The sequence below is a fragment of the Morone saxatilis genome, unplaced genomic scaffold (genome assembly GCF_004916995.1).
Source record: "Morone saxatilis isolate NCDOM2014 unplaced genomic scaffold, NCSU_SB_2.0 Contig17, whole genome shotgun sequence".
Lineage (NCBI taxonomy): Eukaryota > Metazoa > Chordata > Actinopteri > Moronidae > Morone > Morone saxatilis.
This window is the reverse complement of record NW_023339729.1, coordinates 12,253,875-12,267,772: the sequence shown is the minus strand read 5'-3', so window position 1 is coordinate 12,267,772 and position 13,898 is coordinate 12,253,875. Positions and strand designations below refer to the sequence as shown.

The following is a 13,898-nucleotide window of genomic DNA, read 5'->3' as shown; positions in this document are numbered from 1 at the left end:
CCACTTTGTCATTTAGGGCTATAAGCTAAAAGTATTATTACACAAAAAATGCCAGTAACGAGAAGTGATGGTTAAATAGATTTTGAATTTCAGAAGAACTGACCATTTCTTTATTCATAAAATGTCTTGAGCTGGTAGAACTGTGGTGGGCTATACAGAAGGAAAGGTAGATTGTGTATGTTTTCCCACGAATCTCATGGAGGACTTTTGCATTGTTTGGCACACAGCAGAAGGTAATTTGGTTTTGATCTGCAATGCAGTGAAGTGCATAGGGACAGTTGTCCAAAACAAGAAAACACAGCCAAAATCAACTACAGTATGTTGAGCCAGAAGAGCTGCAGGCCCTATGATTAATGTGCATGCTGTTCTATGAGTGTGTTGTGTGCTCCACTGGCCAGCTTTTCATTCATCTCATGTCTTTCCACTCAGTGCTGGGAGGCGTGGAGTCACGTGGTGTGCTGAGGAAGATCAGCGACATGCTAGAGGTGATTCTGAAGAGGATGGACAGCCTGTCCAAACTTGACAACACCTCCACCACTGACGCACGGCGCCTGGATGAGCTCAGCTCTGCTATCAACAGGTACGCTGAGTTTTATTTTGTGTCAGTGCTATGCGTGTTGGTGATCACCAAAAAAAAAAACAGTACTTCCTAGATGTAACTGGTTGTAGTGAAATTCAAACCAAAATAAGATGTGGAAGTTTATTTTTAAATGATGAGAGTCACACAAGTCTGATACCTTTATTCGTTTCTTATTTGAAACATTCTGAAAACGTTCTGAAACCGATAATGACATGAGTGTAGTTTGGCATCAACAACACATATATTTTTTGCCAAATTGTAAAAAACTGTATCATTTTACTGTTGTTAGTTGATGCCACCATATGTTAGATACTTTATTCTTCTTCCAATGAAAACACCAAATCAAATTTAGTTGTAAAATTTGACTTGAATTCTAATTCAAATACTTGCTATACAACTTGCTATACAACACCTCATGTTATAACACCCAATGTGAATTGGGTGCCGAATTGGGTGACAACTTTGCGTCACCCAATTCATATTGCCCAGTGCGAATTTGCATCTATTTGCATCTTTGCATTGATTTTGTATATAATGTACTCACACGTTTGGTGGGAACACACCATTAGGCTACCGGGTCTAATGAAAAATCACGAGCTCAGCGGATTTTTTTCTCATTCCCTGGCTACAAAACTTTAGTATTTAGTATGAAATTATAAAATAATTTCATAGAAAATGGATAGTGAAGCATTGTTCTTTCCCCTTATGAAAGGGGGAAAAATGCATCGCTGACATAGAAATAATGCATGCCAATCATCTCTTTTATGATACAGTATTAGAAGTGCATTGGTTAGCTCACAGAGCAGCTGGTAGAGCTTTGTAAGATTACTTATCCTATATGGCAGATAGACGTGAAATACTATAATGACACCATCCTATTCATTATCATTCATACAGTATTCATCACCTCTCCATCTCCTCTATAGTCATGACTTCTATCTTCTCTCCTTTTTTACTCCTCACCTTATTCTATTTCTTTCGTTTTTTTCCCCCTCACGATGGCTTGTGGAAATTGCTGCTTATTACCTCAAAATCGCTGCGAGTCTTGTATGACCTTGCTGCCAGTGCTTTTATCAAACTGCTCCTCTCTTTGCCCTGTTAGTACCAAAACATCGAATTTGTCTTTTCTATCTAACGTTCTCTTCATTCTGACTCCTTTCATTTTCAAACAGCCTGACTAAACTCAGGCAGTAGGAATGATGTGATACACACTGACACAAATCTCCTCGCTTCCTCGAACCTTGTTAAATGATCCCGGATAAGCGTTCAGGTTCAGATCTGCGCAGAGGCACCAGAGCGGAAGGATGGACCGATTAATATGGTCTGGCATTGGTGTTAACTGCAATCAATGTCTAGTAATGGGCTGTTTAATGTGGGGGAAGCCATTCTACTCTTAGGCCATGGCTGGAGAGAAGTGCCCTGCTAAGAGTATAGCTCTGTCTATTGTCAGGGACGGTACATGCATACGTTACTGTAACAGAAATCAATTTCTAGTTATTGCCTCGAAGGGGGTAGTTTGGGTGAATAAAGGCTTATGGTCAGGGTGTAGTTAGGTTCAAGCACAAGAGCTGAAATCAATATTGTGTGACTATCCTGTTTTAAATATGGTTAATGAACACTTTGCCCATAGCCACTAACTTGTTGTCAGCCTAGAACTTGGATAAATAACTGATGTTTAGCAGTGTCTCTTTAAATTAGTTGAGTGAAAATGTAGTAACAAATGGCTACATTATACAATAACATGCTTGTGAAAAATTACATCTTAAGGGTAATAATATGTTATTCTTTAACAAACCATAAATGGTCATTATCATCAATCAACATTGTGTGGAATGGAGGATAGAGATGAATGGGGACAGTCCCCATGGTTACAGCTTGCAAGTGTTCACGCCTTAAGATGAAAATTGACAGTGTCTGAACCTAGTTTCATTTTCACATTGAGTGAAAATCTCTGCATGTTTTATTTGCCGAGTTGGACTTGTAGGCACAAAATTCAGTGCGCTTGATCAAAACAGCGTTATGTTAAGGTTTAGTCGCAGTAAAAAAAAAAACACCCTATGATCCAGGCTTAATCCCCAGCAGCAGTGCCTTCAGCTTGGCTAGGTGCCCCATTACACACATCTGGCACTCAACCTATTGCCCACATTTGTTGCTGAGATTGCAATGCACTCAATCAGAGATACTCTAAAGTTAAGGTTTATTTTCACATGTCTACCCTATTACATACCCTGTATGTATTACCCCTTGTGAAAATGTTGCATTTTAAAACATTATATTATCTAGAAAATAAATGTAAATAAGCTGCAGCTCTAAAAATGAATAAATGAAAGCACACAATGTGATGACATGACATGCATTTCAAGTCTTGTCTAAAACTATGTTTGTACAAATTGATGCAAACCATAAAATGTTTGGTGGGTTATAAACATCAAACTCCCCACAGAGACCAAACATCACTCAGCGAGCCGAAGTAAATTGCAAGCTCAAAAATTGACACAAAAACTTCTGCTGCAAGAAGTTCCCCTTTCTTTGTTTAATTCTTAAATGAGTTCTCCTTGAAAGTTGTTCTCTTCAGCAGCAGTGCTCTGTGAACAATACGAAAAAAGAAAAAAATCCATTTTATTTTCTGCGTACACTGTTGTTTGGTTTGGACTGAATGGATCCTTGGGAAAGCGAAGCCATGACATAGCTGGAGTGAAAAGTTTTTTAGATTTAGGAAGCAAAATGGAAAAGGCATATTGACTAACGAAAACTGTTGGTGGGCACACACACACACACACACACACACACACTTTTTGTCTTGGGTTGGATGTTTCCTTTTGATTGGCTTCCTGCTGAAGGATAGAATAATATGTGTTTAATGAGTGTGTGTGTGTGGCTATGTCTGTGTGTAAATGCGTCACGCATGTGTGTGTCTATGTATTAGTTCATTTGAGGTAACGCTTGTTAAAAGTAGTCTTGGCGGGAGACCAGGGCACAGACCCCTGACCGAGGACATAGCCTGCGGGATTAATGGCCCCACACACACACACACACACACACACACACACACAAGGATGATTTAAGTCTCTCTTTAGTCCAATGATTTTCATTCCATCACTCGTTTCCCCTCTTCCTGTCTCCATCTATGTGTGTCTTACTCACCTTTACTCTCTTTGCCTTTCCTTTCTTGCCCCCCTGTCCCTTTTACTATATTTCCCTTCCTCTTTTTCTTCGTCTTGCACTCACACATACACAGAGCGAGAGAGTGTGTGAGAAAGGTAGTTGAGTATGAGTGACGTGGTAAAGTGTGATTTTTGCCAGCAGGGAGAGGAGCAAATAGGAAGAGAGAGCTTTATAAAAACATATCCCAAATCCAGGCCAGTCAGGCACGCATTCACAGAAAGAAATACACACAAACGCACACACGCACACATACCCAAACACACACTGGGCGGGAGTCTCATCTCCGTGTGAGCTTCATTGGTGCTGACACACTCCTGTGTAGCGGCGAATGGGGCTTGATGTCTGAGGCCCCAGCCTACGATTCGCCCACAGGGCAGCCACTCGTTACAGCAGAAAACGGAGGGGAAATAACGAGGGAGAGAGGGAGGGAGGGAGAGGGACAGCAAAGAGCCTGAGAAAATAAGAGGGAGAGGAGAGAGAGGGAAAAGGACGCGCAGTTGATTCACTTCGTTTTACTGTGCAGTGGATGAGAGGGGAGATTGGTAAGCCTCCCCTTAGGGGCACGCTCTCCGAAGATCAGTGCTCTGGCTTGGCTTTACCTATTTCTCCTCCCTTAAGCACTCATCTAAGCTCCGTCAGTAACAACCTTTATCCCAGGAGACCTTCTTTTCCACAGCACTCAAATCAATGTCACACTGCAGCTTTTCTGGAAGTAGTCAGCGAAGGAGACACTTAAATTTCTCTTTCATTTTTATTTTGTTTTTCCTGATTTCAGTTGCTCTGTGCATAGATCAGTGGGAGAAATAAACCATGCTGTTCAAACCTAATTTTCTATACCACTGTATGTGGAGTGTGTGTCTGTGGGCATTCATACGTGTGTTGGCATTTGGGTCTGTGAAGGATCGGTGGAATAAGCTCTGTTAAGTGTGATATTTTAACACCATGACACAGGGTGGAAAAAGTCAGGACACACGCGAAACAAATGGGCATCAGCCAAACCCACAAACCCACATGCTGACACCTTGTCACATGAATCTCTTGCCCTGGATGACTTCGGCTGATGGGATGCTGCCCGAACTGTCCTTCTCCCTTAAGAGGATGAGCTCATTAGATAGAGAAGGGAGGGGAAAGACAAATACAGAGAACATGAGAGAACACATTGTATCCTTAGAAACTCTGCCCCTAGTTATCATTGATTTTCTCTTACCGCTTATCTCTCGGTTTCGTCTTTTTGTGCTCTACTTCTGCTTGGCATCCGTCAGTGGATTTGCTCTTGTCGTTTCTTCTCCCGCTATACTTTCCTCCCGTTTTGTCATCTCTTTACTATTCCTCATTTCTGTTTTGTTTTCCTCATTTGTAAAAGAGCCAACTGTCTGCATTCATCAAAAGGGGGGAAATTTCATTGCAAGTAGCATGCAACAGTGGGCCATCAAATATGCATATCCTTGTATTCTTTGATCATAATCATCATTTAATGTTTCAGTCAAGCTGTTTTGTTGGCTTCCACGCGAAGGCGCAAAGGATCTCGTCATTTTATAATTTCTCTTTCTTAGCCGACAGTCCCCCTGGTACTCTTGGTCTGTTTGCTGTGGATGGTTGATTTCCTTCTTTTCATTTTCTGCCTGCTTTTATTCAAGTTTTTCCTCGACTTACCCGTTGTGTGTTTCTCAATTTTTTTTTTCTTGCCCTCTTTGGATCTCATTGTGCAATGCTCCCCCTTACTTCTCAGCCTTAGTCTCTCCTTCTAACTTTCTCCCATTCCAATTCTGTGTGTGTTCATCTCTTGGGATGAGTTCCCATTGTAGCAGACGTTAGAGGTGCGATTAGAAGGTCAAGTCTTATAGAGGCCAACTTGCACAGTCACAGTCAAGCCCCCAAAAGAGAGCTTTACAAAAACAGGGGTTACCAGGCTTACCAAGCAAAGGTTTTGTCCTTCAGGCCAAATACATTGCAAGTTTTATAGGACAGGTACCATGGCAGCTGTAATCCTCAAACAACTTTTGAGCAATTATATTTATGTTTTAATGTAATTTTATTGCCTAATATAATGCTGTAAAGTAATAACTTTAACTAACACGCTGTATTTGCCTCACTTACATGGAATTGAGGAGTCCAATTATAATTAGTTCTGTCATGTTTTTATTTAGATAACTCTGTTTCAGGGCACTCTAAGCGACTTACAGTACAATGAGTGCAGTCAAACATATGAATACAAATCTAACTTGCAAGACGCAAGTACATCAACTTCATGAAATACTAAGCAGAACTGCTTAAAGTGCTGCATTTAGAAAGAGATAAGACCTTTGAGGCTTCTTTTCATGGACCAAGCAATGGAAGATGTGCAGAGTTTCTGCAGCACTGATGTCAGTGGGGAAGACATTCCACCATTGTGGAGCCAGGACAGCAAACAGTCTGGATGTTGTTGAGTGGTAGGTGGGCCCTCATCTTAGTGAGGGAGGAGTAGCAATCTATTTGGCAGTAGTGGAGCCTGGTGTCTGGGCTTGAGCCATTCGCAGCACAGTAGGCAACTAGCAGTGACATGAATTGGAGTCGAGCAGCCACCTTATGGGTGATAAACTGATGTGTCCTCCTGATGTTGTGGAGCAGGAATCTGGTGGAGCGTGTTGTTGCAGTGATGTTGGCAAAAAAGGACAGCTGGTCATCCAGTGTCACACCCAAGTTCCTTGCTGTCTAAGCCGGAGACACCACAGAGTTCTCAGTGTCAATGGAGAGGTTGTGGATGGGAGAAGATGACATGCTTAGTCAAGTCAAGACTGAGCTTTAGCTGGGGTGCAGACATCCACTAAAAGGTGTCAGCCAGACACACAAAGATTTGTGCTGCCACCTGGGTTTCAGACCGGGGAAAAGACAAAACTACATAAAAACATGAAATAAATACAAAGCAGAAACTGTAAATTTTAAACGATTTAAAGGAAAATTATGAATAAAAATATAAATAACTGAAAATGTAGATCCTAAATGGGTACATGTATTCATGTCACCTTTTCCACAAAATGTTTCAAGTTCAAGGATAACATAGAGTCAGTTTTTGTATCTGTTAGTTTTGGCTAATGGAAGTCTAAATGAACAAAAGTCAAACCATGTAGAATTTCCATAGGATTTCGATAAAAGAAAATGAACTCTAGAATCCCTGAATGTATACCTGATAGGCTAATACACATAGGTAATGTCTTTCTATGTAAAAGCTTTATTTTATGCAATATAAATACTGAACTTTACATTATAACTTTACATCTCAGCAAATACATTTTGAAGACATATGTTGCCCCTGAAATATAAATGCACTAGACAATAATGGCTTCTCTGTTGTAGTAAATGTAGTAAGCAGGGCGCAAACACACTTAGTGATGCTTACAAGTGATACTTATAAAGCTGTTAATGAAGTGTTAAGACTTCCTGGGTCTTTTAAGGCTGCCTCCTTTTTTATTTTAGTTCATTTTCCTGCAGCTGCTGTTGACATTTAGTTAGTTAAGCAGCCTTGCATTCCATCCTTCACACATACACATAATCAATCATTCTGATCATAATCTCTGATGATGTGTTATTGTGCTGCATTTACGCCTCTGGCTTTAATGAGGGTTAATACCATCTGCTGATTAGACAATACAGGGAGAACAGGGAAGGACACGCCCACACACACACACACACAATGGACACTGAAGTCAAGTCATTTAAATGGACATAATGAGCACAGCCGTATGAGCATGTGTGGTGATGCAGGCTTGGCTTTGCGTGATGTGCAATCATGCAGTCAGATGCTTTGGAAATATGCGAAACTGCAACTAGCACACAATCCGACGCAAAAACATTCACACAAAACCATCACACACACTTTCCCCACACATATTATTATGTGAATGGGAAGTCTCTCACCCTACAGAGGAAGTGGTATTAACAGCACAGGTCTTTTTCTATTTCACGCTCCAACCAAGTGTCTAGCAATTTGCATCTCCCACTAACACTTTTACATCTGTTGAGATGTAAAAAAGGGAGAGAAGGGAAGCAGAGAAAGACAGGCAAGGGAGAAGTGGGAGAAATGTGTAAGACTGAAAAAGAGTAGAATGAGACACAAAAGACGTGAATAACGAAAAGACGGACCTAGGAGGAGGTGATACTATCATGAGAGGAAGAATGGGTAATGAGAGATATTAATAGCTGTTTGTAGAAGTCTGGCAGCCAGGTGTGTGTTAGAGTGGGATTAAAGATTCTACTTTATGCATGGGTGCATGCTTTTAGTCCAAGGCACTTTGTTTACATTTCCGCTCAATCTTATTTCCGCGTGCCTTTATCTTTTCGCTCTACGTTTGTGTGCAGGTTTCAACCGGCTGGCCTGGTGGAGAGGATCCAAGCTATTGCCCAGAATGTCTCCAACATGGCCACCAGGGTGGAGCAGATACTGCAAAACAGCATGGTGCAAGGAAGAGGTACAGTACTAATCTTCATCATCAGAGTGAAAGGACTTTACCCTTGTTTTACCTTATGTCATTCATAAATAACATATAATATAGAATATTTATATATAGCATATACATAAGTGAAAAAGACCCAATACAGCAAAGAATAATTAATAATAGTACTTACTACTACTTGAGTGATAAGTACACTTAGCGCACTAGTTAACCATTGGTGTTAAATAGCTAAACAGACATTTATATACATGAATGTTTGAAATGTTTAACTTACACTGACAAGCCCTGAATCAACTACCTGCAGGTAGAAGCCGGAGCTCAGAGTGAATTCAGATCTGACAATAATTTCTCACTCTGTCTGGTTGCAGATTTCTCTGAAAGATTTCTCACAAGGTAAACTGAGAGGTTGAGAAATCACTGCATTGAATTGATGGGACAGTATTATGTGATGCAGATCATAAGATTACACTTAGTGTACTGGGTTTTAACCATTGTCCCATTAAAACGGGTGTAGGGAGCAGGCTGATTGGAAACTTAGAAACATCCAACATCCCACATTAAGTGTCATTCTTCAGTAACGTTCAACTTGAAGCACAGCTGGACTCATGCACAGCTGTCAACTTGTGTTGATGTGAAACTTCAATGCTGCTCTTACTTCCAGCACAACAGAAGAGAATACAGAACAAATCTGCAGACACACACATGCTGAGAGAGAAAGAGATACACACTGTCACAGTCTTGTTTAAATGAGGACATCTAGCTGATTTTCCCACTGACACAAATCACTTCTGACAAAACGTCTGACTATAAACCATTGGAGCTATTTGCAATTACAGTAGTAAAGTTAAAAATAGGTTTAAAAGAAAAAGATCTGAGAGTTACTGAAAGTCAAAACCAGTAAGAATTTATAGTTCGACTGATTTTATTAGTAGGAAAGTTAGAAGGTAAATGTGAGAAAGCAAGTCATCTGGGATGCAATGTTGTGCATGTGGGACACTGTGGTCATCTTCGTGTATGTCACCTTTGCTTTATTGCTTCCATCTAACCCAGTTGTTCTCTCTTGTCTGGCTCCTGCACATTTTTAATCAAAACCTAAATAATATTAAGCTTGTGACAGTTATACACACTCACACACACACACACACACACACACAATATATAACCACCATTATTTTTCATTTTTTCCTCCGTATTCTCCTCTCTCACTTTTTCTCTTGAGGGTAATTGCCCAATTCTTTACAAGAGAATAAATGAGCATTACATCTCCTTTTGTTTTTCCCCGCTGCATCTGCAGGGACGACGGCACATGCCAAAATGAAAACACTGCTGCTTTCTCTAATCACAGATGAATTGAAACACTGCCGGCAGACTTTATTATCATACGGCTCAGTGGCAGTTTATTTATCTCGTGGTCAGGCATGTGCGCGAGGGAACGACAGGAGAAAGAGAGAGAAAGAGGACGTGATTAGAATTTCCTTCCTCTCAAGCACTGACGAGGCTTTTATGTTCTGCCTTGCAGGGACAGGAGTCGAGTTATCTAGTTAGTTGACCATATTTCCAATTGTTGCTACAGTGGTTGCTATTGTAATCATATTTGTAAGCCGCGTGTGTCTCAGTGTGTGCATTTTTAGTCGATGGAGAGGAGCCCCGGGGAAGACTTATGTGGAGAAATGTCTCTTTTTCATTAGGCAAATGGAAACAGACGCAACCTAGAGAGAAAGGAAATTTGTTGGTCCAGAGAGAGAAAGAGGGAGAGAGAAGAGAGGGGGGTTGAAATACAGAAAAACAATGATAAATTGAAGCTGCATTGGTTCTCTCTCTCTTTCTCTCTCTCTGTGTGTCACTCTCTTCCCTTCTTTTCCTCACATCAGCAGCAGAGAGGCAGTTAACTAAGTCAGTGGAGCAATTAATACAGTGAGTGTAGCCTAAGTGAGCAGACGTACTTGCTAGCGTAACCCTAGGATGGTTGGCAGCAGCGGGAGACAGGCTGTGCTGCTTTGTCAGGGCCCAGTGAATAGTCTACACTGCAGTGGAGCAAATATGGTGTGATGTCGCAAGGGGGAAACCACAGGGATTTATGGGCACCGACGGCACACACAGCATACGCTGGAATTGATGGTGTTAATGATGATGAAGAAAGTGAACATTGCCGTAAAATGTCTACAGGCGAGTGGAGAAAAGCCGTTAATGTGAGTGGCACTGTAACCTGGCGGTTCTGAGGGGTGAGCCTGTGGGTCAAACAAGCTCATGTCTGTTGTCATTTTGTGAAAATTATTTGATTTTAGAAATAAAGCAGGAATTTTAAAGAGGCTTTGACATGCACCATATGCTGCTAAATGAGCTGATAGATATTATTACACTGGTTGATTGCTGTTGGAATAGTTATCTTCACTGGAGAATAAATATTCACATTAAAACCATCTGATTTAAGTAAGATAAGCCAGCGAGTCTAAAGACTAATGAAGAAGTGATTGTGAGTAAAGCAAAGGCATGCAACTTGTATTTCATATATCCATTTATCATTTAGTTTGATATATTATGAGAGATATTTTAGAATGGGAGTATATCCTGGTCTGTTGCTGGCCTTCTCCTGGAAGGTGTCCAGCCTACAAAAAATGTATTTATGCTTTATTACTGAAGGTTAAATTTCATTCACTATGTCTTTTCAGCAGTCAGGGATGGGACATCAAGCCAGTGTGAGGTACCAAGAGACCCCCGCTTTCCGGAGTGTCCAGGGAAAGTGGATGTGAGTATCAATCTTTTATTTTCATTTTAAATATGATGGTACAGCAGGTGTTCTTTAGCTGTGTTAGCCAGTAGTAACAGTAAGTAGTAACAGTAATAGATTGAGTTGGATGAGGATTTTGAGTTGCTACTTAAAAATCACTATGCTTTTGGTAGCAGTTGTCACATGGTGTGATGAGAAATGATTCGGTAAAGACTGTGCCTGTGCCAAGTTTAAGGTAATTACAGAAAAAGTAGCTTGTTACAACCTGTAAATTGAATATTATAATTCTTCTTCACTGCTATAGAACATAATTTATAATTCCTTCTAACCAGCTGATGTCCGTCCATGTGTTTGTTGATGGGATTTTGTTGGCACATGAATGTAAATAGCAGTTAATGTATGTATTCTCTGTATACCATCCAGTGGATGCGTGCACGTTGGACATCAGACCCTTGCTATGCCTTCTACGGTGTTGACGGTTCAGACTGCTCCTTCCTCATCTACCTGAGCGAGGTGGAGTGGTTCTGCCCCCCACTGGCCTGGAGGAACCACAGCAGCCCCCCTACCCAGCATGCACAGCAAGCAAAGGCCCCCAAGAGACAGGTGAAGGGAGTACTCATAAACATGCACAAGCAAAATAAACACCAGCTAAATGAAACGCTACTAGGGACATACATAGAGATATACTCAGACTTAAGTATTAAGAGCCCTCTTTTTATTCAACCCTAAGTTAATTATTTGGACGTACTTAGGAAATTATTTTTAAGTAATAAATGACTACATTTTGAAAAGAACTAAACAGATGTATAGTCAAAAAGGTACAATAGAGGTTAAGCAATTCCACCTTCTGTCTGTGATGAGAAAGAGCAGATGCAGTATGTGGGAGTATTGTCTACATGGCTCAGTCCAAGTATAAAAACAAAGAGATATATATTCAAATTCTTCCAGCCAGGAAAAATAGTTCAAATCGTTCTAAATTGAATTAAATGTGGTATTTAGTAATCAGCGACATACATTGACATGAATAATACAGTGTCATAATAACTTGTCTACAATTAGAATGAAATAAAGATGAACAAAGACATTTCTTCTTGACACGGCTGTATTGATGCAGCACAGTTAACTTCACATACCCAATACGCAGTAGCATCTTATAATACAGAACGCATTTACTCTGTTGCCAGGAGAGAACAGAAAATGTATTTCTGCATTTGTGGCCATTAATTTCACAGGTACCTCACCCTCCTAGGTAATATCCATGACTCACAAGTGAGGGGTCAAAGGCTGAACTTTATAATTTCACATAAACAGAGTCCAGTGACAGATTTGGTGTTTGTTTGCTTAAAAAAGCCACAAAAAACAACCAGGCTACTAGCTCAGACATTACAAGCCTGCTCAGTTCACAAGTTCCTTTGGAAATGTATAAAGTACTGTGAGGGTAGAAATGAGGACCAAAGAATGCAGCTGATTATTAGAAGCCGTATTTCATCTGGTTCATATTTGTTTCATGTTGCTGTCACATGAAAGAATGTACTTGCGGTCCCCTTTTGGCCACTGTAGATGATTTGTGGTTTCTAAGTGTAGACCAACAAAATGTGTACTGTGATGTAATGATTCTTAGCTCATGACATTAATAAAACATGTTACCAACATGTATATAACTCCCCTTCTTATAAACTACTTACTGTTAAACCTTTCTGTGCTGTTGGCACTTAAAAAAACATCTGTTTAGTAGTGAGTGACCTTAAATGTTAATTGCTCACTTTAGTATGTAATGTTTTTGAGAAAATAAACTCAAATCTTCAGTCCTGTAATGGATAGGGAGTCGAGTTAGGGGGGTAGAAATGAGTGTCAGAGGAAAACAAAAGACTTCATACAAGCAATATTTTTTTAGTGAGCTGCAATTGACAAATAAAATATGATTATGTTATAATTACAATTTTTACATACCATCAAAATATTTTTTTTCACTTTGTTATTTGTACCAAATGGTTGCCTTTTATATTTTCAGTTTCAGACAACCTTTAATAACAACACAGACAGCAAATGAAAAATAAAGAGAGTGATTAATATTGGTTGTCATTTTGTCATACGTCCCCAATACCAATCAAAAGAGGTCGAGTGAGAGTGCTAATAGTCTCAAAATATGATGTTCAATATTAAGAGTGTTAGCAGTCTGCCCCCATTGCTACATAATAGTTCACCTTCATCTGACCCTCGTCACTCTCTACTAATTAAAACAAGCCTGACCCTCCTCATCATTATCCTATTCCTTCTCATTTTCTCATTGACTTTGAGATCATGGAGCAAGTAAAACTTTTATACAGACAAACTAGTACACACTAACTAACGTAGTGTGATCACTTTGCAGGGTCATACCCACAATAACGTATGTAGACATACAGTGTCTAGGTATCTCTAATTTTTTAACAGCAACATCATTTGTGATATTGATGCATTCGTGAATTGAGTAGTGAAAGTCTTCCCTTGTTCTCCTTGCTGACTTTTAAAAAGGAACACTAAAATTCGGCACTCCTAGATTGCCTTTATTTTAATATGAACTAATGCATCACATTGGAGGCACAAATACAGGTGAATGTGCCATCTGGGGCAAGCTTGTGTAGTGATAATAAGGGTCTTTGAATTTGGATGTTCACCCAATGGAATAACACTGCACACACTCATACTGTGTTTTGATGATATTTTTCCCAGTTACAGTGGCTTAGTCAGCCTTTTACAGTGTTTGTTTGGGAACACGAAGCAATCATAAATGTTTAAAGCAGTTATTAAAGTGATGTGTGCACATTATATCTTGTTTTTTACACCTTATTTGTGGCAGCAGTGAAATATTCAAGAGGTAAAGCAGAATATTGCTGTAAATGAAGACTGATGTCTCCATCTTATCTACCCTGTGACCCAAATTACTTCCTGTATCCTTCACACAAACAGGGCTGAGCCAAGGTTGTTCTCAGAAGAGAAAAGTCTTAATTGTTTA

At 40.0% G+C, this 13,898-nt stretch overlaps 1 protein-coding gene across 1 annotated transcript in view; it reads left to right on the top strand.

Annotated features, from left to right (window-relative positions):
* LOC118327226 (alpha-1,6-mannosylglycoprotein 6-beta-N-acetylglucosaminyltransferase B-like) overlaps positions 1 to 13,898 on the top strand; it is a 103,584-nt gene that overhangs the window by 36,655 nt on the left and 53,031 nt on the right. Inside the window, exons 3-6 of the mRNA XM_035660513.1 lie at positions 430 to 580; positions 8,081 to 8,190; positions 10,845 to 10,921; positions 11,327 to 11,506. Coding sequence (XP_035516406.1) covers positions 430 to 580; positions 8,081 to 8,190; positions 10,845 to 10,921; positions 11,327 to 11,506 — 518 coding nt within the window. The remainder of the gene's footprint in view (positions 1 to 429; positions 581 to 8,080; positions 8,191 to 10,844; positions 10,922 to 11,326; positions 11,507 to 13,898) is intronic.